The sequence below is a fragment of the Trichoplusia ni genome, chromosome 3 (assembly GCF_003590095.1).
Source record: "Trichoplusia ni isolate ovarian cell line Hi5 chromosome 3, tn1, whole genome shotgun sequence".
NCBI classification, from domain to species: domain Eukaryota; kingdom Metazoa; phylum Arthropoda; class Insecta; order Lepidoptera; family Noctuidae; genus Trichoplusia; species Trichoplusia ni.
Window position 1 is genome coordinate 15,866,590 of NC_039480.1, and position 25,488 is coordinate 15,892,077.

The following is a 25,488-nucleotide window of genomic DNA, read 5'->3' on the forward strand; positions in this document are numbered from 1 at the left end:
TTTGCGCTAGCGAAATTTAGGAATTTAAGAAATTTATAGTTAGGTATTAAAGTTAAGATATAAATAATAATATTTTACAACTTTCACACAACGCCATCTAGACTCAAACTAAGCAAAGCGTCGATACTCACACATACTATCAGTTGTAAGTAACTGTTTAACTTATTGTATATAGGCATATACAAGGCTTACAACCATTTACCCTCGTAGGGAATCGAACCCAGGATTCCGGTAAAGTCTCCGATTGTTAAAAAAATATTTTTTTAACAATCTTAGGAGAAAGCGCCCGATCATACTTAATTTCATTCAATTATAGAATTCTGCTGATAACAAAATATATTCTAAATCGAGAAAAAAAAAACAATAACAAATTGATTTGTTTCAGATTACAATTCGATTAAATAACAGAAAATATTTTCAATATTTTAGAGTGTATTGTACCTATACATTATGTACTTAAGTAATATTACTTGGAGTTTGTGGTATCAGCCTTCTTGTCTCTCGGTTTCCTTCTGGCTTTCTTGGTAACGAGGGAGTTCAGGCAGGGAGCCTCTGCTGTAGCGGACTATAGCTTCGAACATCACCATCTGGGGCTGCAGACTCATGCGGTTGCCCAGCTCGCCAGTGAATAGAGATGGTTGTAGGGAAAGCCTTGGATCACCCTGGAAAGTAAAAGTACCTTTGTATGAATTTACCATATACTGGTTTGAAATTGATATGGATGCTTTAGTAAGAGTAAAATGTTTAATAATGAAATATCCTGACAATAGTTACTTTAATAAATGTCTAGAACCACTTTAAAGTTGCTCTATGAATACGTAACTTACGTAATTTTATGTTAACATAATTATTCATAAGTGTTAAATTAACTGGAAGCTTTTTACGTAGTATGTAGGTGGAGTCTGGGTGTCTAGGTGTCTTTGTGCATGTGACTTGAATGAATGTGTGTGCGACACAAGGATTAAATTACTTAGTGTGGGAGTCGTTTAAAAAAAAGTTAATGTTTTTCATTCAGTTTGCGGTTTTCAGTTAATCACAAACAATCGTTCGTAGGAACTGCTAAAAGAGGTGATCTCTTGTCAATAGTTTTTCTACCTTAAATTATTCTTCACAAATTTATCAAACTGAAATTAAAGTAGGCTTATAAATAATCTCGCTAACTTCAACCAGCTATAAATAGTACTTTCTAAGACTCTACAAAACACTTTCTTGGAATATTAAGCGACTAAAGAAACCCCGCAAATGTCCGCGCTTTACCAAAGAATTGTTTATGCCTGATATAATAATTACTTCTGTGTTGTGTTTGTGAAATATTGCTATCGTAGTTTTGCAGGGGCCAGATCAATTTAAAGTAGAGCCGACTCGTAAAAACGTCAAATATTGATTGCATTGTAATAATTATTAGGCAATATTTGGTACCGTATCTGAGTATAACAACAAAAGTATTATACATATACAAAATATGTTGTAACAATGAACTGTATAAAGGCAGGGTTATACTGATCAGTTTTACTACAACCTTTTATACTTGTATGCACCTGGGTCTATCTATATCAACAGTACATCGGATTTATTAGGAAACGAATATAACCAGAATCATAAGGCTCACTGGCTAAAACTACCGGAGTACTTCAGCATTCCCTACTTCCACGGGAACGCGATGCAAACTACTGCGATAGAGCCTTGTCTCCTAGACTAAGTCTTAACGTGTGTCCTAGGAGGCAGTTCTTTCCGTAATAGATAAATTCAAAATTATACTTATTATAACATAAGTAGTTACATGTGTTTTAGTAATAAAGGAGTTTTTACTTTCCAACCACTAACTCTACTCAACGAACTCTTGAGCGTTTTAAAAAAACATGTTATATAATTCACAAATACCATATCAATTGACCCTGATAATAGATAGAAGCGAATAGCCAATACTGCAATCGATAATGTGATAAAGTTGTCGATGAGCGTAAACACGATTAGTAGTAGGCGTTGGTAACAGTTGCACTTCTGTACCCATTGCGCCGACGACGTACTGAATTATCTTATTAAGTTATTTTATCATTCCGGTTTTCATGATTTTTTGTTGAGTTTTTACGTCTGTTACGTGACGAGATTTAGATTTATGAAAAGCATACTTATATCATTATATGTGATATCAATGATACCGGTGTGTGATTGGTGAATCCTAAGATAAAGCTAAGGCGGTAGGTTTAAGCATGAAGATATGTATATATGACTAAAAGACACGTTGTCCATCCTTGTTTATTATTGCATTTTCTTAAGATTGTTGTGTGAAAACTTGTCAGGGTAGTTTGTTACCACTAAAGGGGTGGTTCAAGGTGAATAGACGCCGCTACGCCATGTAGAGCTAAGTTTTGCGTAGCTGTTTCACTTAAGGTAAAATCTACAGTTTGGATCAAATAAACAGTTGTTTTTTTAATTTCTAGTATGTAACAATAAACAGTCACAACAATGACAGTAGTACAGCAATAGTTGTAAATTAATCCGTGAGTAGATTTTCCCAGCCTCCTTTTGTCCTAACCTAGGATAAGGTTCTATGACAAATTAAGTAACGAAACCTCTTCATTTATGGTGATACCAATAAAAGTACAATGGAAAAGTAAAATGCAAGTACATACAGAATGACAATTTGAGAATGCAAAGAAACTTCTACAACTACAAGAGTATAATTGAAACTAACTACAATTTCGCTACAAACAAGAAGACATCATTAAAGTTATGAAAAATAAAGTATCCCACAGGTAAACTAAAGATGTATGAAATGAAACTGTAGTTATTTATAGACTTTAAACAGTATGGACTTGAAGTGCAGAGCGTGGGCAGAACGTGGGAGGCTGCCCTCTGACATTTTATCCCGGGCTAACATCGCATGCTATTCAAGTAAATATATTTGATAGGGTGAAAAATGTAATGCATTATTTATTACATCATAAATTCACCCTTGTTTGTCAGATAGCAAAAAATATCATTATATGGTAAAGGCTTACTAACTTATTAGGGACTTAGAACGGTAATGAATCCCTTATACCTTTTAAAAAATATATCTTGGGATAGAATTTGAATTGCTTTTTTGGATGACTCTTTTTTATTTGATAACGGTTTACTCAAGGAATCACCTGTCCTGATATCAGTTAGACCCCTGATCCCAGTACTAATAACGTTGAAGAATATGAATTCCACGGAGCATTATCATATCTCTGAACAATGATAACAAGAAGCTACAAAGACATTCTTAAATCGGTACTTAAAACAATTATAAATAAACAATTATTCAATTAAGGGTTGTAACCACTCACCTTGCTTTTAGAAGCTCTTATGGTGTAGAGTAACGATGCCAATAAAAACACAGCATTAACTGCTAATACCACAACAGCTACAATCAAGAATGCCGTCATTTTAAATACTCTGGCCGACTCTTGCCACGTTATAGCGTTACGATCAACGCGTGCACTTGCTGTCGCGGGATAAGTATCTAAATGTTTTGCTTTAAATTCGAATCCGTTATCAATTTATATATTGATATTGTATCAAACTATTTGTTATTTGTGAATCATGCAAAATTGATTATTTGCATCGTAGCGACGCCGCATCGTCTCAGGTTATTTACAATTTATGATTGTAATGATTATTAAATAATAAATAAATAATAATAAATGCGGACAACATCACATACATTGTTCTGAATCTAAAGTAAGTTGCTGAAGCACTTGTGTTATGGAATTCAGATACAACGAAGGTATCACAAACACCCAGACCCGAGACAATGTAGAAATGTTAATTTTTATATTGACCCGACCGGGGACCGAACCCGGGACCTCAGAGCTAGCGACACCTTGAAACCGGTGCGTACGCCACTCAACCACGGAGGTCGTCAAATTTCGTCATATTTACAGTAGTCTAGTCTAGTGGGTAGTAACCTTTACTGCTATATTGATGGTCCTGGGTTCGATTCCCACCCAGGACAAATGTTTGTGGAATGAGCACGATCATTTGTTCTGTGTCTGGGTATTATTTATCTATAGACGTATTATGCATGTATTTTGAAAAAGGCACATGGGTATTTCACCTTCGTTGGGATCGAATCTGCACCTCGCGCATACAAATCCATAAGTAGAACTAGGGGCCACAAATTCAAAAATTATTTTTACACGTCAAAAAATACAATAGGAAACATCCAGTTTCGCCCACCCTGAACCGCTTCACAAGTGCTCTTGTTTTAGAAGCTACGCAAATAACCACCCCTGGAGTACAACTGTCTTTCTGTATACACGTTTATTTTGTAAACGTGTACGTTTTTTAGCAAAGTCGAATAGGTTTTAAAAACCTTTGAACTTAAATTCTATTAAGTTTTTTTTTTTAAATTTGGTTCCTGCGGCATCTAAGATAAAGATTCACGTTTATACTTTTAAACAACATTTTGCCTCATTGCTCACGACTCTGTCGTCGGCCCCAGATAACTTGAAGGCGTTAAATATTTATTACGTTTTCTTGGAGCTCTATATTTAGTCCTCGCTCGTTTATGAGCTGACGATACTATGTATGATCTATAGGTTTAGGATACACGTAGGTACACAACCTACAGATAGACTAGCTTTTGCCTGCAGCTTCACGTATCTAATTTCAATTTACAACAAACTTTACTCGTTTTTGCCGAGTGGTTAAGGTCATCATTCCAAACCCAGTGAGCGCGACGATCCAAGCTAGGAGAAGCGTTTGTGTGATCCACGAAAGCTTGTTCTGAGTCTGGGTGTCTTTGTGTATGTAATTTGTATGTTTGTAAAACCCCCGCGACACAAGGATTCCTTAAATTCCTTATAGTGGGAGTCATTTCTGACAAATAAATTGGTCAAATACATTCGCACTTACAAGTATTTTTTCTAATTCTAAATTTAAAAGTAGGTCATATTAAAAAAAAAATGATTAAACGTCGCGTACGTCTAATATTTTTTTTTTTATTATGACTTAGCAATTCATTAAAAAGTTTATAAAAAAATTATGTAATACATCACGCGTCAAACTATACCGTGTTTAAGCCACCGCCTACTGAGGCAGTCAAGAAATTGATTACGTGCAACAGTGTTAATATTAATAACTTATATTTTTTTATCGCCTTTCATTACTTTTAATCCAATGACTTTTAGGGACTGCTAGTTAAGATGACGCTATATCCTAATAATAATGTGAATGTAAGTTTGTATGTTACGCTTTCAGGTGAAAAATTCTTAACCGATCTTCATGAGACATGTTCTTGGAGGAATAAGAATTAACATAGAGTTTGGATTCAAGTAACTTAAAAATAATAGTTTTATGTTTTACAGCGATATCCCACGCAGGCGGAACCGTGTCCTACCGCTAGTAATGTTATAATTTATCGCAAAGTATATTAAGCGAATGGTGCTGTTAAGCTTGGGAAGCGGGTGTCGTGGATTCGGCGGGCAGACGCCAGACGCAATTGGGTCTGGCGTGTTGGCAAGCCGCGAGACACACTTGTTGCTAAGCGTCTACGTGGGTTCAACAAGTTGAACAGACTATTGTTAACGTTCATTAAGATATAAAGTAACTGTTATATGTAGTTTGTCGGCCGCGAAGGGTTGGGGTGGTCCGGTGTTATGTAAGCTGAGTTATAATTAAAGGTGTCTTTGTGCATTTAACACAAGGACGGATTTACTTAATAAGAATTAAAATAAATATTTCGTTTAAACATTCCTTACTAAAATTAGAAACATGAATAAACAAGTACCTATCCTTCTTTTCTTGTATCATCAAACTAAAAATAAAATAATAATGTAATAAAAGATGTTATTGACAAATGTAAATATCTAATTTGATTTTGATAATAACTTCCATATCTAGAGTAAAGCTGTATAATCTTAAATCTAGATAAGATTTGTTTGAAGTCTTGATCAACTTCCTTTTAAAATATTCAATCAGTTAAAAACTACGCCGGTGAAGACATTTTACACATTCTTTATTTTTGGCGAATACGTCTTTATTTTACGCGTTTTTATCGAGATTTCCCGACTAGTTTCGGACCGACCGGAGTCGTTAATCATGAGTTTACGCAGGGTAGAGGCATGAACTGATTCGAGTTGCGACCCAGACTCGTGAGTAAAACGTTTTTCAATAAATAATTAACCATAAAAAAGGGAGTAAAATTACACAACTGTGTCTTGCAGTGTTCCTAGATGGTGTATAAAAATATAAAAGAAAAACGACTCATTTCACTTACATGATGGGTAGGTAGCACTGTAACTTGATCGCTTACCATACCTTAGGTTATCAAATAAAACTCAATTCTTAGTCCTCTTTATGTAGGCGTGTTGTAATCCTACAACAAACTGAAAAGCTGTACAAGCTTAACTTTTTCAATTAGCAGTGGACAGGCTATTTTAGCAATCAAAATATTCCTAGGATAATCTCTATTCTATTTATAGCTTTGCTTTTACATTGAATTGTAAATGTGTCACTGAAAGAGAGTCTTACTTGCGATTAGAATAAACGTGGCACCTACAAGTACCACGAGTACCACGCATGTGAGCATACTCCGTCAAAATCTACATACATAATACCTAGGTTTAGAAATAGGTCAGCAGTGACGTAATCCATCTTTGAAATGGGTTCACAATTGATGGCGTTTCATGGAAATTGCAAGGCGTTATTAAAAATCAATAAACGCGTGCAATATTACATTGTTGCCGACGGAGAGCAACAAGATAGCGATACATACGCAATATATGTATGTAATGCATGTTGTGTGCAACTAAATTACGAATATGTTTTATTTAATGCGGAATTATGACTTTTCTTTATTGGAAAATAAATTATTAATATCTATTAATAAATATTGAATGTATTGTAGGACTGATTACAGTTGCTCTACATTTATATTGGTCATAGTATTTATCCCAGTGTAATTGTTTACTGTAGGAAAAATATGATGTGGTTAACCCTAAAGTGGGTAGGGGGTGGCAGGAGCCGCGCCGGGAGCTGGGGGCTGGGCTGGCGCGCCGCCGACGTCGCCGCTCGCGCGTCAGCCTCCGCTGCCGGTGTTTAGGTACTCCGGACTTCACTCCGCGCCGAGTAGCCGACGCGAGTGCTTGCCTCACGCGATACCGTGCCACCCGCTACACGCCAACACTCACTTGGACCGAATTCGCTCACCGCGCACGATTACACGGAAACTATCACTTTCGCTCCAGATGACAATCAAGTTTCAACTATGATAACACTGTGAATTTGTTATTGTGCACTGTCCGGCTCTACCACCACGGCAGCATCGCAAGGTAGGTGAGTTTATTTGATCTATACTTCCATGGTCAGAATCAAAATCGAGTCTACGTGTCAGTTCCGAATGCTAAGTGAAAGGCAAACTCTTTGTTAAATTACGTGGATAGGTTGACAACAAGGTCTACAGTGCATCTCTAAAAGCACTCACTTTTAATCGATTTATCCGAATATTGATTAAAAATCAATCGTTGCTAATTGTGAATACATGTAACGCGCATTTATTATGTTTGTTGTATATGTCACACTTCATGATTCGCTAAGCACTCGTAATTTTATTACAGTAATGAATGGTGTTATCTGCTTACTTAAGGCTTGTGTACAATTTTGATCATTTAACAATGACCTACATTATTGATAGCAAAACTCAAATTGACATTTTCGTCCTTGATATTTAAAATGCCAGTAGATAATAAGTTTCGCTTTAAATACGGGTACCTAAGCCGCTCAGGTGGAATGTTGTAAAAGTTATAAATTGTTTTGTGCTGATGCATAAAAGGTGCGATGCGAAATCTTTATAACGACTCAAACAACACAAGTTATGACGGATACAATATTATACTTGTACGCATTTTAATAAATACATGAACGTATAAAATCGCAATGAGTTATACTTATTATAATTGAATACTTTTTAATACAAACATGATATGCACTTTCTACACAAAGTGGTTTTTGTTCTGAAGATTTCTCTTACCTAACAGTTATTAAGTATACTTATTTTAGTTCTAATAAACAGTGTATAACACCTGAATTACTTAAATAACAATAAAACATTCAGTAAGTTACGATAATAAACATTGTCGCAACTGTTTTAGCACACTGTCATAAATCAACACGCGAATAATATTTACACACTTAGTAATACTATTATCCAATTTGTTCGTCTGTTAATAAGATAAAGAAATGGATAACAATATCGTAATTACAGAACACTAGCTAGCGTGCATCTCTGTAACAATGTAAGCAAATGACGCTGGCGTTATCACAACAATTCAATATAGATATAATACGTAGGTTTCTGAAATAATATAATTAACCGATTCGCATAAACCTAAATAAATTCAAAACAAAAATGTTAACTTAATCTTTTGCATTTATCAATTCGATGCTTAGCTTCAATTAAGATATCGCCTCCATATCGTAGGGGTTATAAAATTAATCGCCAGATACACGTTATTTATTATTGAGAATTAGGGAAAACACGTAAATACTTATATAAGTAATTTAATATTATTTCAAAAGCAGAACAATCGTTGTTTAAATTCGTATGTTAGTCGTGTGACTATGAGTTACGAACTATGATGTAAACTGATATTTATGGAGCTTATTGATTTTCTCGTGAAACGTGGGCTGAAAGCTCCGAGAAAAGGCTTCGTGATAAGCGTCAGTTCTCAATAGTCGTGCACTCATACAATCTGTATGTATCTAACACGTTACTGTTATATCTACGAGTATGTATGTATAACCGATAGTGTGCGTCACGTTCCGCCGCTACGTGGATCCGTACTACCTACATACCGCTAGTAGGTACGATAAAAAGTGAGAGCAAGACGTATTTGAAATTAACACGTCCTTCAGATTATAACGAAAGGCCTCGATTCTAATACATGATCTGATATGAAGCTGATTGAACGCACGTGTGATTGAAAGTGGGGATGTTTCGGCTGTTTTAAATAACGTGCTTTAGACTTACATGCACAACTAAGTTGCTTTTTAAACCTACGTGGTTCTATATGTATAAGACGGCTAGGCAATGGTATAATAAAGAAAATATGAAAACGAGTGAAGTGTTGAAAAAATATTGAAATGAGTATTTTAATAATTAGAAATTCTGACGAATACTTATGTCAATAAAAGCTTTCTTTTTTTCTATCTAAAAATAGTGGAATATTTTCGATATAATGTCGTAGAATTTCTTTAGATACACACACCTTGTACATCCTATTCAAGCCTTTTTCAAAGACTCTACATTTTCTTTCAGTAGAGTTTAAAGCTCTATATTATTGGTATACATATCACACGTGTCTGCAAACACTATATTATAACCTTTATCTGATTCAACATTCAATATAGTTTTGTACTATGACATTATCAGGATTAACATTGCACTTTACAAGTGGTTTAATTTACATCAATAAACCTTTCAGTCAACCTGCTTGGTAACTGGACTTTTAGTGTTTACCTATTATGTTTAAATTACGATACAAGGAAACTAGCCTTAGTAGCCTTGCTTTTTAGCTTTTAGCTACAATAAATGCTGATTCTACAGCCTTTACAAAGATGTCTTTTCTCTGAGCGCTATAATAATGCTGACTTGAATGTTTTGAACTGACAAGTCAAAGTCGTGTCACCTGTCATAAAATGTCATTCGCATACATTTATTTTCTATTCTAATGCTATTTTACAAAATAAATATTCAATTGAATATGTTTTATTTCAAAGGCCTTTTTCGGGCTTTTTCGAAACGTTAATACTAATGACTCTACATTTGCACGGTTCCAAAATGTCATTCTTATAGAGAACGACCAAAAAACCTCTATGGTATTGGCTTCTAATCACTCAATACAACACTTAACTATTGCTACTTAAATACTCTTTTTCTACAAAACTCAATTTTTGTTTCTATCTTTGTCAACACTCTCCTTTTCGTCTTGTGTAAAAAAAAACATTCCTTTCTCCACTAATCACTTAATACATATCTTGCAGCTTACACAGGAAGTGTTTGAGAACGATCTATAAGATACAAGTCTAGACATATCCGCACTAAGGTATTTAATAACTAAAACAATCTTAGAAGTTCCAAAAACATTCGGATTATTCGATTTTCTTCACTTTTCGATCGCCTTTTTTTTCGAAGCCTTAAAGTATTTGAAAGCAGGGACATCAGCTTCTCCTGTAATAATTATTATTACAGTAATGTATTTTCTAACTTGTTTTTTGTACATCAATATTTCACGAGTCTTGGCTCTCGACGTCCACTTGATGGCACAAACTGAGACATTGCAGTTCTCATTAATAAGCTCACTGAATAGACCTATTCAGGCAACCTCTAATGGTCCCATTTGAGGAATTCGATCGATAATTAATTAGTCAAGCACATTCCCTGCTGTTTAATGACTCTACTATTAGTTTATATCTCTAAATCGCGTATAATGATATCCTAAACACCGAAAATTAATTTAAATTTCTGTGATTGTGTATTGTTTTCGATTTGTTGGATAGAGTTCTTAAAACAAAGAGATATTCGTTATTTTGAGTGTATATTATATTAAAGTAGAATTTTGACTTTTCAACCTGATGCTAAAGTTAAAAAGAAATGCTGTTTTAGTACCAGGAGGTATTAAGAAGTTACTCTTTGATAAAGGCGTGTATTGTGTGCAATGCATAAATGCGGCATTTATCATTTTTTTCAAACATTCGACACCTGGTTTAATCGACGCAGTCTGACTCATTCTAAATTCAGCTGAGAAAATATTGAATCTTATGGCTTTAAGATAAAATGTTTGTGAAACCTTCGGCGATACAAGGATTACACTCCTTAAACTGAGAGTCGTTTAAAAAATCGCAACTTTTACTATTCTAATTGGAGTGCATTTGTAAACAAGATTAACTCATGTAAGAACGCGGAGAAGAAGCGAAATGAAACTGTTACAGAAAACAAGACCACTTGTATATTGTATAATAACGAATTATCTACGAGAATGTTACACGACGTGATTTTCACATTCTTCCGGAATAAGCGATGAATTGCATACTCTAGTAAATTAACTCTTTTCAAATATGCATATTGAGGCGGAATTACGTGACTACTTGTTCAGAATCGCTTATTTCTTTTACTAATAATTGAGGGATTAATTATGATGGTTCTTGTAGCGATTATAAAGTTGCTGTCTCATTTTAATGGTTGTCATGGTTCTTGAGATTGGTGCCTTTTTATGTGTCTATAGTTTTGTTTTCCGCCAAAAAGAGTCCGCTTTATTTTTTTTTCTTTACCAACCTTTCCTGCTTTCCTTTTCATTTCTTTGCTAACGGATGTGGTGTTCCAATTTTAAATGACTGCAATGAGTTTGTTTTGCCATCTAATTATGAATCGTACCTTTTTTTCACTAAGATATTTACAACACACACACACACTCAGACTCGGAAAAAGCATTCGTAGATCACACAAATGCATTTCCTATGCGGGGATCGAACTTATGACACGTCGTACACAGTAGGTTTGGCTCAGTGATCCACTCGGCTGCCGTGCATTTGATTCATGGCTCTATCACCATATATGCCTTTTATTAAAGGAGGTCTTTAATGGAGAAGCAAAAAAGTAGTATGAAACGTGAAGGTGTGTGTGATTTATAAAAAAATAATTAGTTCTCGGATGCTAAAGTGTAATCGTGTTCAAAGTCCAGATATAAGAATGCGAATTGCATACGTAGGGTGTTTGAGATATTTATTATTGAAAATATGTATTTTCTACATTAATCATTCTTACACCTGTATTCGTAGCAGAAAAAAAAGTATTTTTATTCCGATTATTTGTCTGCCGTTGACTTTAATTGTAAGATATGAAGGAATGTTATCATAAGATCAAGAGAACGCACCGACTGATGCAATGTACTTGTGAAAATACCGCCCACACTTGATTTTAGCAAAATGCTTTTGTATTTGCTCTAATGTACGAATGTTCTCTTATGCAACTGATTGTATTCTAAAGCTTATACAATTATAAAGTAATAAGTTCTTACTCTAGATTGTTATATCACATTTATCTTATTCTTGTAATAGAAAACAGTCCGTTCGGATTATGTCGATTGCCACGTCGATGTCGTAACTGAAAATATAATGACGATACCGTCAATTTGCGATCACAAATTGAAAAACCTGTCAAGTTCGAATTGGACTCGCGACTCTAAGAGTTCCGTACACATCAAAATTGCACCAAATCGGTTGTGTGACTCTGTGGTTCACAATCAATTTATGATCTTAACAACCATTCCTAATCCTCGATCATCTGTAAAAACTTCAGCTTCCAAGCTTTCACGGTTCATGAGATACAGTTTGGTGATGGACGGACAGACAGCGGATCCATTTTTTTCCACTAAAAACGAAACAATACAGGATTCATCCTAAACGATCGCTATTTAAAGACGCCTCCTTAAATAAATAAACGTCGCAAGTCTGTAGAAAGTGTGATTCTTAATCGAACGTATAAAAAAAAACTAAACTAGCAAAGAGAGGCGCCGCGGGGAGGTCGGACACGTTAGCGAAAGTGGTACCTTCACTTTCCGCTTACTTTGTACGAACTAAGTTTATTTATTCACGAGTATTACCAGACTTTAATACCTAGTTCGCTGACTCAAGTTTTACTTCATAACCTGATAAATTGCAGCATAGGTTGTACCTTGGTAGTTGGTACTTTTCTAACCACAGTTACGCAAGATGCACTTAGGTGAAAATAGGATGAGTTGTTACTCGTAATAAAGAAGTTATAAGTTGCTGTGAAGCTTTCAGTATTTAATAATCTGTTGTATTTTCTGCTACCTTTATTGCATACTAGCTGCTGCGCGCGGCTTTGTACGAGTGGATATGAAGATGTTCTCCCCGTTCTTGTAACTTATTGAATTGCTACTCTGCTCCTATTAATCTACATTAATATATAAAGCTGAAGCTGAGTTTGTTTGTTTGTTTGAACGCGCTAATCTCAGGAACTACTACTACTACTACGGTTCAAATTAAAAAATCTTTTTGTGATCAATAGACCATTAATCGAGGAAGATTTTAGGCTATATAACATCACGCTGCGACTAATAGAAGCGAATATACAATGGGAAATGTGGCAAAAACGGGGAAAAGTATTAATCTTCGAGGGCTTTCGTTGAAAAATTCCTAACCTATATCTTCTAACCACGCGGAGGAAGTCGCGGGCAACAGCTAGTTACATATATATCCTGTACCAACTATTGCTTAACCCTGAAATCTGTGATTTAGCAGTAATGGATAGACACCATCTGTAAATATTGCAATTGTGTGGCTATCACACGTTCCTGAGATACAACCTGGTGATATAGGGACAGCTAGCAAAGCCCTAGTAGTTGGGTACCCTATTTTCGTTTCAAATAAAAAGCCCTAAAGAATAAAAACAAACGAATGAAGCTATTTCTATTTATAAAACTGTTTTTAATATCATTCTTAAACTTTGCATAAGTTTTAACAGAAGACCTCCTTTATACTTCATCACTTGAAGAAAAGGTCACCTGATTGAAAAAAGTTTGTGATTAAATGTTAACAGAACAGAATTAGGCTTCGAGCTGTTTAGGACCATGAAAGGTAAACAAATCTTGTGAACATAAATATTAAATGGAAATGAGATCAGTTTTCAAAATACTTGTAAAAAAATGACCAAAATAAATTTTTATTATAAGTTGGAGTAACTATTAATAAGTTGAAAGGTTTCTACAGTTTTCTACAATAATTGAATTCTTCTGGTTCCAAATTGAGTTTGAAGTGATTAGACCAATTTTAGAATGAATTACGAGATTGATTACGCTGCATCGGTATTTAGATTTACTCGCATTTTAAACTTTAAGAGAGACAGTGTTAATTAATGATTTCATTTATTGAGACTTACTACTATAATTAATACGCATGCTACCTAACTCGTTCTACAAGCAAATAATTATAATGTTGTATGCACCTTGTAATCATGTTTTTATCAGATACATAAGCTTTACTTTTGTCCTAACAAATGCACAGAGAAATTCTAAGATAGATACTAGGACAATAGGTAAATAAGCAGGTTTAATAAATGCCAGTGTTTCTAGAGGTTGTCCAGAGGTTTCCACATTATTCCCTGAACTAGAAATCCAATCTCACTGCCTGATAAGATCACGCCCTAGATGGATGTAGCTACAATTACGAGCGACGCTCAGGCTATTGAAATTGTAACGTAATTTGCAGCTCTCAATCCGCTTTCTGTGAGGATTTCGTATGATTAGGACTAAATGGTGATGTCGCTTCAATGTAAAAACATATCTTATGAGCAAATTAAACATTAAAATGGACTTTATTCACTTTATAACATTACTTTATAGTTATTAAATGATGTAACGGTTTACTCACGCGTATTTATCGGGGTAACCCGACTAGTTAGCTCACGGTACTAGGTAGCTCACAGCGCGGGCGCGACGCTACGCAGCAAGATGCGCGGCCGCTGACGTCAGTTCGACTCGCGATCCCGCCGCGTCTGCTCATGATTAAGGACTCCGGTTGGGTCCGACACTAGTCGGGCTACCCCGATAAATACGCGTGAGTAAACCGTTACATCATTTAATAATGAATCAGTCTCACGATAGTTATTATTGATTTATTTATTTGAGTTATAAAGTACAAAGGTAGTAAGTAAATATTTTAGCGTAAACTAAATTGTTTGTAGTTGGATATATCACATTATCAATTTACCAATAAGGTGCCAGTCGGAATCTAAACATTAAGTTGTGAAAATAATTCTAATGTCTTCACCAACCATTGCTTAACTTCGACTCAGATTTTAATTATAGCAGCAACAGAAATAGATTATCTGTTAAAAAACTGTTTACCTTTACCGGGCTTGAGGTACAGTTGCATCGACAGAATTAATACAATCTTGGCCTATAAGTACCGCATTTGTAATTGTGCATTTGGATTAACGCTGTGTAAAACCGCCCGCGACACAAGGATAAAAAGGTAGTGGGGAAATTTTCTTTAAAAAAAAAAGTTGTAACGGGTAATTAATAGAGTCGAAGTAATTTAGATTAAAAATGCAATCATAAAAATCCGGAACACGTAATTCTTTTCAGGTTTTCCCCTTTAAGTTTTCCTCGTTATCTATATGATAAAGCAACGGCTACCGTTTAGTAGTATCCATTTAGAATATTGTCGTTTTGAAGCACTTATTAGTTTAGGATTTCCTTCTGCTGTTCTCATGTTTATAATTTGTTTTTGTTTTCATTTCGGTGTACGAAATTGAACTCCTCCGAAACGGCTCGACCGAAACTCATGACATTTTGTAGGTCGAGCATATTCGGTAGGTCTGAGAATAGGACGTCCATTTTTCATAGCCCTATGCTGTTTATTCTCTAGAACTAATTTGTGTGTTAAAACAACGTTTGCTGCAACAACCAGTTTATCTATATGTTTATATAATTACATATTGTTGCCTTACTAAAACCACGCACCATTTTTGCAACAATAATTACTTGAATCATAATATAATCATGTGAACTCTGTTATACCCATACTATAATTTGAATGTTACCATGGGTACCAGAGTTCAATGTTATACTTACAATCATAGGTAAGTATAAGTATGTTTTTCTTGTAATTTCAGAGCATTTAATTTTACATGACAGTGGTTTTTATGTAAATTTATCAGGAAATAAATAATTTTATTTATTTAGGACACGGTTGCACAAAGTAGAAGCTTAGATGAGGAATATTATTTTCTCATCACGATCCCTTTGTTCGGTAGATCACGGTGAAGCGTCGGCACCGTTTGGTAATACGTGTGACAGTCGTGATGGCCGGTCAGGAGCCTGCACTCACAGACAGCGACGATATAAGTCCCCGTCAAATGATGAGGACATAGAGATCAGCCTTTATTTCTTTCATATAACATTAATCACTAAAGAGGTTGACATTGATTGTATAGATTCCTTTTTTTATCCTCTGACGTAAAAATTTGGATATACCTAGATGCCATTGGGGTGTGGGAAAGTATGTAGTGTTGCATCCGTCAACTGTTTTACTTTACCTAAAATAAAATGATTCTTAAAAGATTTAGTAAGTTATTGGTAAAAACTAGACCATTTTTCATAATTACGCCAGTTGCGACACAGTTACAACGTACCTAAACAAATCACAATGATATATTTATAAATAATTTATGTGTATATATGTAAATGTAAGCATATTAAAATGTGTGTTTTTTTTATATATCGGGATTAAATATGTCGTACTAGTATTAGTATCGTATTAGTATCAAATATAATAATTATACAAAAATCAATCATGCTTCTTCAAATTGAGCTATCGTTTCCAGTTCATTGCATTCGTGTCGACAGCTATAGATACAAAAAATAAATCTATTCATACGAATGCATTCGGCTGTAGAATGCAATGTAACAATCACGAATTGTCTATAATGGGTGTTAATAAAAATGAGTCACGATCAGACAAAACCTATTCGACACGACTCTGATTTATAGACAGATATATTATAATTATAAAAGCTCAAATTTCCATATACATATAAAACTGATATAATAATTTAGCGCATTCATAAGTTTTTGTCAAAGAAACATGTCGGAACAGGTAGGTTTTTTGATTATATGTGTGTTATGGTAATTATGATATGATACTATCTCTAAATAAATATTTTGAACGGAAGTTATAAGTACTTATCTAATCTTAATTTTACCTCTAAACCTGTTGATAAACTTAACGATGGAAGCTGTCATCGTGAATGAAAGGCGATTAAAATAATTTGTGTTTTTTTTTATTATCATTGATAACAAAACTTTATATCTACTTTTTATGATCGGATAATAAATTTGGAAATCACGTAAATATAGAAAACACTGTATACTAATACTGTTGCCCTCTGGCCCGGCTAATATGAATCGAAAATGATCATAAGGGGACTTAAAATCGGGATAAAAAACCATCTTATGTGTTAATCCTGGTTATAAACTATCTGTGTATCAAGTTTCGTCTAAATCCGTGGTGGGTTCAATGATTTTAGCGTGAATAAGGAACAAATATCCATACATACAAACATCGCGTTTATAATATTAGTATGATAGTTTGATTTTCTTTTAAACCAGAAACCTTGTGGTATAAACTATAAGGCCAGAAAATTATTGCATGGCCACAATAAAATTACTTCAATTGTTTAATGTTTAACCAGCTGATACACTCGTATTATAAACGACATTCAAAACAGCTTACGTACAATCGAATTAAAAACACGATAATGCACGTACTCTACACTGTAGGCATATATTATGTACCTACGTACCTATTAAATACCCGCGTGTTGTCATAATGCACGAATTATTTTGCTAACGTCATACGTGCTCGCCGTACGAGAGCCGCAGTACTCAGATCAACTTAGTTTTACCTTTTGCTTTCTCTCATACCTCAATTCTCGATTTCCGTCCTCCTGGAACAAGTTTTGAAACAGTCTTGAATCTTGAAATGTTTTAATCTGGTAATAACAAATTAGAAATCAAAGCATAACGTAGATGTAATAGAGTTTGCAAGGAAACCGTTTCAAACTAGTTTTAAAAACATTTAACATTGCATAATTTATGTATCATAGCTGTTTCTGCTTGGTTACAAAAATCTAGAAATTATAATTGAATTGGTCTTATTGGCAATTTAGTATTTCCATTTCTACTCGTAGCTAAATCATGTTACTTAACTTAAATGGTTTACTAAACCATTTTTTTACTGAACTAAATAAGTAGTTTGTTTCATGTATCGGATAAATGCTAACTCCGCTAATAATCTGACCTTTTCACACTATTTACCGGTTTGAGTACGATTCCTCGATATAACCATGACAATCGGCAATAAAGCAACAATACATGTACGAAAATTGGTATATTGACATACATAGAATGGAATTCGCTTCATGTTGCCTTCTCATATAATTATGCAACTGCTCTAGTACAATAACAATGCAAACGATAAGCGTATGTGGGCTAACAGCGGTGGTAAGTGTGGTGAAAGTGTCCGAGCGAGGTCCGCGAAGGTCGTCTGCAGCGCCGAAGCGCCGAACGCGTCGAGCCGCCGAACGCCACGCTGCGGCTGCTACGCCGAGCGCCCTCACTGACATTACCATTCCAAATGTCAAGTAAATGTCAACATTGTAATTGTAGACTCGCCGGGCTCAACCACCGGCCACTCGTAAATATGATTCAAAACGTACACGCGGAAGTCACTACATCTTTAGATTATGACCGAAATAAAACCTTTTTACGGAAATTGTCTGTTTATGTTTATACTCAAGGCTCACTGAAATTGAAAGTATACGAACAAAGCCGTGCTTGTGTGTCCTCTATAAAATTTTATAGTTTAATGTAAAATGTAATAAAAATATAACATCTATTAGAACAGGTGTAGATTGATACGAGTGACGCAAATCGTTGATTGTAAATACATTAGTGTATTATGTCTGAGTTAAAACAATAAGATTCTTTTTATCGCTATTATGTATTCAATTTAACACATACACAGTTAACAATAACGAATAATTGATTTTGTTTTTACGTGAACATTGAAAATAAATTTATAGAAACTACAGCCGACAATATCAAGACGGCCATTATTCTAAACATGTGTTAGAGGTTGTATATGTCCTTAACTCTGTCCTTTTTTTGACCAATTAGGTTTCTTGTATCAGATTAACAAGACACAATAAAAACCGTTGTATCACGTACTTATGGCTAATTCAGACAAAAAAATGACGTTAAGCAAAGCCTTCATGGTATTTCGTGAGAAAATGAAGAAGTGTAATTAAGTTGCATTGTTAAACACCTATGACTCGTATTATATAATGCAATGTTGCAAATGTGTGCATAATTGGTGTGGTTGATTGTACGCGCACGTGCGAACCACACGCGATGGACGCGGCGAGCGGAGAGCGGAGAGCGGAGAGCGGCGGAGTGTGCACACAAACAAACATCCGGATATAAGCACCGCTGCGTTTCTACACGTATACCTAGTTCATACACAATTTCTTTTGACTTTAAAAGAAGAATTATTTATGTAATTGCATTATCTTTTTACGACAAGTATTGACAATATTTAACTTAGTAACACGATAAAAAAAAACATCATTTTATGTATCAATACATACTTGTTTCGCACGTGCTTGCTAAATAAACACACAAATAAATGTCAGAGCATCAACCTTCGCAATAATTGTGAAAATAATAATTTATAAGTCTACCTATAATTATAATAAGTTCATAACGTGGTGATTTTCGATAGAAACCGGTTTCGACAAAGTAGAACGACACTCTGTTATTGGCGAGCGAAACTAGCTACTCAATCTCGAAACCAGGGCTCGGGTGGGGTTCATTAAATGAATAATTAAACACGTGCTTGCACTGGACTACTTGCAGCATACATTTAGTGAGAGTAGTCCGAACTGACCTATTACTTACCACTGGCATTTGAGTATAACATAACCTACTTATTTATGAATACTAGTCTAACCACCTAAAACTATTTTATTTCTTTATTAGAATATAAGTAAAGTACTAGCTATGCTACCTACAATTTATTTACGTGAAGTTGTAAATACATAGAAAGTCTCGCAGCTCACTTTGCCGTAGCCGCGTAGCACCCTGCGTAGCACAGATGACGTGGCAACGTAAAACTTCGTAGTATTAAGTTTCCTTTTTAAAATCCAGTGGTTCTTTCAAATATTTTTATAATGTATGTTAATCTGTATGGGACTATAAATATATTAAACAACTAGGTAGGTGATCAAGTATTTTAATTTTTGTAATAAAAATAATTTTCGGGTAAAACACGTATTTCCAGATTTTGTTATATTTTGGTACTAAAAAAGGTTCTTAGAGCATTCGTATTAATCTATTGTTATATGTAAGCTCAATCAAATTGATCTAACAATGTTGACATTTTAAAATACGCTATCAAACCAAATTACTTTTAAATTAAGAATTACGAGACCGTTCCTTTTAAAAATAAACTAAATTATGGAGGTTATAAACATTACAAACCTCTTTGAATCCTCGATTGATTGGATGTGATTGAGTCCGGTATAATTAGAATAAGATTTTCCTTAGCGTCGGTATATAATGTACAAAATATATAATAGCATGTCATTTGTTGCGCGACTGGGCGCCGCGTGGGCGCCGCCGGTCGGCGGGCTACGGTGGCGCCTAGCCCACACCCCCTATAAAAAACCTATCAGAAGGTTCAATGAACCTTTACCATTTAAAATTATTTTCTTGATGTTGTTTCAATTTATCAATGAAGAGTTAACTTTATATTATTGGAGAAGAAAACTCAAATTGAATTCCGGTTTGCTATTTTGAGCTTTACATTGAAAGAAAACGCCAAATAGTACTAAATATATACACACACTAGCTGTTGCCCGCGACATCGTCCACGTTGTTAGAATTTTCCCCGTTTAAGCGCAAAAAATGTGTTTTTTTACGACCCCACATTAGAAACCTCAAAAATTGTAGCCTGTGTTATTCTGATGTATAAGCTATATTGTGGTAAAGTTTCATTCAAATCCATTCAGTAGTTTTTACGTGAAAGAGTAACAAACATCCATACATCCATACTTACAAACTTTCGCCTTTATAATAGTAGTAGGATATCATTGTACAAACAAAAAACCTTCAATTTCAACAATAATACTAGATTTAGCGTCGTCATTAGATGAAATGAATTACTTATAGTACCATTTTTGTAGTGCAATTTTTCGTGTGTCGTTCCAACCGAGCCTTCTGCCTGTTATCTCTATGATCGCCCAGCAACATGTACGACATCCCGCATCACTGTCATTAAGCTCAACTAGCTACTGCCCACATCACCACCCGAGCAGACAAAATATAGTTTCGTATACTTTTTGTATACAACCACTGGGTATATTGACATTCAAATTAAACTGGACGTCATGAACTACGTCACAGATTTATATCAGGAATATGTAGGCGTCTTGATCCATAAAATGTCGAGTCGCAATTGCAAACTTGGATTAACTCCTCTTTAGAAACGAGTTCGGAATTCTAATTAGCAATAAGTTGTTAAACTAAAGTCAAGAGTCAATTACAGTTTTATATTTAGAGTATTATACTTTACAAAATTGTAAATAAGCTATAGATATACGTAAATAATACGTACACATACTACGGTTAAAGAGTGCAATGTTCCTTGTATTTATAAATCTTTATCTATTCAATTGAACTTAGTAAATCCTGGTCGTAACGGTTCTATAGAACTCAAAACAAACTGTATGACTCACAGTTGTTTACAGTCGTATAAAATAACAGCGATTATAATGTAAATATGCACCTGTTTGAAGTGAGGTCTCTTTGTTTCAGATCTAAGCATGCCCCAGTGGGCGAGCGCGGAGGGCGGCGGCTCCGAGGCGGAGTCGCCCGACCAGACTATGCTGTTCTATGAAGACGAGACCTCAGAGTATTATGACAACAAAACTGATATTGCAGATAAAATAGAACAAGCTGGAGGTAAGACACCAAACGGACTTCATAATCATTGAATAAGTATCGAATTCGTGAAAGTTATCAATAATGATTACTATTCTTGATAACCTTAACAAAGGGTCAGGAAAGAGTAAATAAAGTTTACTTTACTCATAGATACAGTATCACCTTGGTCTGACAGATATCAAGCGCGTAGGTATGCTAGGCATGCTCAACCACGTTACTATCACCGATATCACCAAGTGAATGTAGGCACAGCTAGGTCACTAGTTTATTACCTGCACTATCAAGTTGACTTGATTAGGAATTACCGTTCAAAAGTACATACGATAGTAAAAGAAAATATTTAAGAAACAAATCTATATGGATATTGAATTTTAATTTATTATTATAATACGTACAGCCGTCGAAAAGCACGAAGCAGATAAGGGCATTACGAAAATCACCCGTAGCCGTGCGTACAAATCGATTAGTCTGCACTCGCGCTCTTACGCAAATACTTTATCAAGCGTGCATTCGCGTCACGTAATGCCCAAGTTTCGTACAGAGCAGCTGACTTGTTGCACAAATGTTTAAGTGTTCTCGCTTCGATATCGTGTCGCTGCCAGCACCGCGGTTGCCAACGTTTCGTGACAGCGAATGTTGTTAACGTTAGCGGGAGAGATGACGTATTCATTGGCTTGAAATTCAAAACCTTTTTTTTTACATTGGAACCAGGATTAAACTTTAAAGGGTGTCGGTAGTCGATTTGTTTACTTAAAAGTAACTGTGTCGTTCCAGATTTCTACGACAGCGGCAGTGGCAGTGATGAGCAAGTTCCGCGTCGCGTGTGTCGGCCACGACGGGCCGCGGCGGGGTCGTCCTCGTCGGCCGCCAGCAGCAGCGGGCCCACGGGCCCCGGCCGGCGGCGGCGCTGCGGCATCTCAGCACGCGAGCGCAACCTGCGCAGGCTCGAGAGCAACGAGCGAGAAAGAATGAGGATGCACTCCTTAAACAGAGCCTTCGAGGTAAGCATCAATCAATCACACCAAAAACCACTCTGTATTCGTTTTCATTATGCATTTTGGCTTGACATAGATTCATTTCTGTTTTAGGATCTCCGCCGCGTAATACCACATGTGAAGAAAGACAACAGGAGTTTATCAAAGATAGAAACTCTTACTTTAGCTAAAAATTATGTCAAGGCCCTTACTAATGCAATATGCACGATGAGGGGAGAAGTTCCTCGATACCAGTAAGTATTCATAAGATGTAGACTTCGCAGTTGGCATTATTCCACCTAGTAGCCCCGTTATTAAGTAACAAACATTGCATTACGCTTGCATTCAAATATATAAAAAAAACTTTCACAATCGCTCAGTTAAAAATACATTAAAGTCTGTAAGTTTCCTAAAAAATAAAATAAATGTTGACTAGCATCTAAAATAAAGCAATCTAATGAATAAATATTTTAAATTTCAGATTTAATAGCGATGATGAAAATGTAGAGCCCGTTTTCGTCCTGAATCGAGACCAGGAACAAAACAACAACGTACCGAGTGATCAGGACCGTGAAGACACCAGCGCCGGAGCCCAGAACAGCCTCTGACAAAGACGCACTAGTCCCCGCCTCGCTCTCGTATCCACCGCCAAACCAAGCTCTCCAAATGAAGGCATGCCTTGAACAAATATAATATTACGTAGAATCAAGATTCAAACTTAATACATGCACGTAGCAAAGTGCAAACTCTTAGAATGTGTGCATATAATCTATATTTTATTACTGTCCTTTACATCTATTTTTATGCCATCAATATATACTTACTTAATTCTTTTTAGACGTAAATTTTGAAACATACAACAATTTTGGAAGGATATTAGAATCGAGTCGATTAGTAACATTGTGAATTCGAAAGGGTTTCAGGGACTAAACTGAAAGTATTAAGAAGTTAATTATCCAATTAGTTCAGTTGGAATGTTTGATATTTTATGTTAGAACGGAATGTTTTATTTTACGAACGTTATTCATTTATAAATTCTAAAAGATGTAGCAGTGCAATTTTTGAGAAAGATATCAAAACCTATATACCGATATCTATAAGAGGACACCCAAAGACCAATGGTACGAATTAATTGCTAGATTTAAAAATATTATAATCGTTATTTATGCATGTTATTGAAATGACACAAAAATATATAAAAAAAGAAACGGGCGTGTTAGCTGAATGAATAGGACGGGATGCAAGAAAATAAAGATGACTTGATAGAGAAAGGAAAGAAATTGTGTTACATGTTAAGTAAACATGTGCGAGATACCTAATGGCTGAAAATAATGACGAACTTATCTGTCTGTTTCCCGACTAGACGTAGGATTATGACATAAGCGCCATACAAATTGTGCCTGATTGCTATCTCTATTACAGAACGAAACAGATGGGTATTTTAGTCATTAATTTCAGGCGTAAGAATATATGACAAGTAGGTAATCATACTAAGTGTCATCTTGTCATCAGATTATTTATTTAAATATTTAACAAGACTGTAAAATAACTAAAACAAATCAAACAGACACTTGGTTACTTTCGCATTTAAAGTGTAGTAAAATTTATTGAAACTTGTACCTAAAACCTTAGAAGAAATGCAAAAAGTAACGATCAAGAAAAACGAAAATACTAATAAACTTAGATCTCAACGTTATTTCACCTGCTTGACTTAGAAGTAGTGAATTTTGTAAAGTGTTTGTGCTAATTTATCGATTTTTGTGCCGACCTATACCTATCTGCAGATTTTTTTCTCGTGGTGCCAAAATGACCGCTAATGCCAAACAAGAATTATTTACGTATAGCAATTTAACAATTACCTACTGTTAATTAGTAGATATAAATTATATTTACAGGAAACAGTCAATTTCAATTTTAAGGAATTTTGATGCTATGCGCAAAAAATATGTTTGTGTCCTACTTTCTCGCGAATAGGTATGAGTGCGATCTTTACGTTATTGATAAAATATATGTTAATTACGAAATCTCAACTTATAGTTACCTACCTACCTTTGAGTATATTTAAATTTAGTTTTTAAAAATAGGTACATAATTGTTTAAGTACACATACGATAAGAATGTTGGCAAAATGCATTTCAATGGCTAATGAGCATTTTACAGTCATTGTGAGTTAGCTGTGTAATGAAGTAGTATATAAATAATTATGTAATTATAAAATGTGCAAAATGTTTTATTTTTTGTATTTTACGCAAACAATTTGTGATTATATTATATAAAAATTATATCTACGAGAACATCATGAAACAGATTGTTTTAATTACCTGGGTTCCTAATATCTTTTATATACATAGGTAAGTACCTACTCAACTTAGGAGTTAGGGGGGTATCGAATTATAAAGCCTCAGAAAACTGCAGAACAAAATGCTAACATAAAATATCCACACCTTTTTTCTTTGGCAGAGTGAAAGAAGTTATAAAGATTCTAAACATAAGCAAGTTTTATCGTTTGCCATGGATAAATCAACTAGTTATCTTTTATTTCGCTTTGGTTCCGGCAGGATGACAAGCTTGTGTCTTCAACTCTCACCACGCCCACAACTTGTGGTACTGTGCGCATGCACTTGTGCGGTTCCAAAACCAGCCTCGGTCTTGGACATTTGGGATGACGCTTTCCAAAGGCCTGGGTGTAAAATGCACGCCCATCTAAGTCGAAGGAGGCGTGTGAGTCTTCGTGTGCGTATAGTCTGTGGTCTGCCACCTGACTGGGTAATCAGGAGTCCTCGTCGTCACCATAACAGGCCTAACAGGGTGGTTTAAGACTGTAACACGCCCCTCCCCTTCCGTAAATTTGCCTACCGCATGCAGTAGTGGGGAGCTTAACCCTATGGGTCCGTTCATCAAGACCCTCAATTTTACGATGGTAGGCACCTTAATCGTGTGTAATAGCTGATACTTGAAATTAA

At 35.2% G+C, this 25,488-nt stretch overlaps 1 protein-coding gene across 2 annotated transcripts; it reads left to right on the top strand.

Moving 5' to 3' along the window:
- Positions 1-7,061: 7,061 nt before the first annotated feature.
- On the top strand, positions 7,062-24,751 carry LOC113492144 (protein dimmed-like). 2 transcript variants are annotated; one of them, XM_026869478.1, is made up of 5 exons: positions 7,062-7,302; positions 21,423-21,569; positions 22,326-22,552; positions 22,640-22,779; positions 23,007-24,751. In XM_026869478.1, the coding sequence occupies exons 2-5, from the start codon at positions 21,431-21,433 to the stop codon at positions 23,131-23,133; spliced, it is 633 nt and encodes a 210-aa protein (XP_026725279.1). In that variant the 5' UTR covers positions 7,062-7,302; positions 21,423-21,430; the 3' UTR covers positions 23,134-24,751. The 2 variants fall into 2 exon arrangements, with proteins under 2 accessions (XP_026725279.1, XP_026725280.1); XM_026869479.1 differs by having other exon boundaries at positions 7,062-7,298.
- Positions 24,752-25,488: the final 737 nt, after the last annotated feature.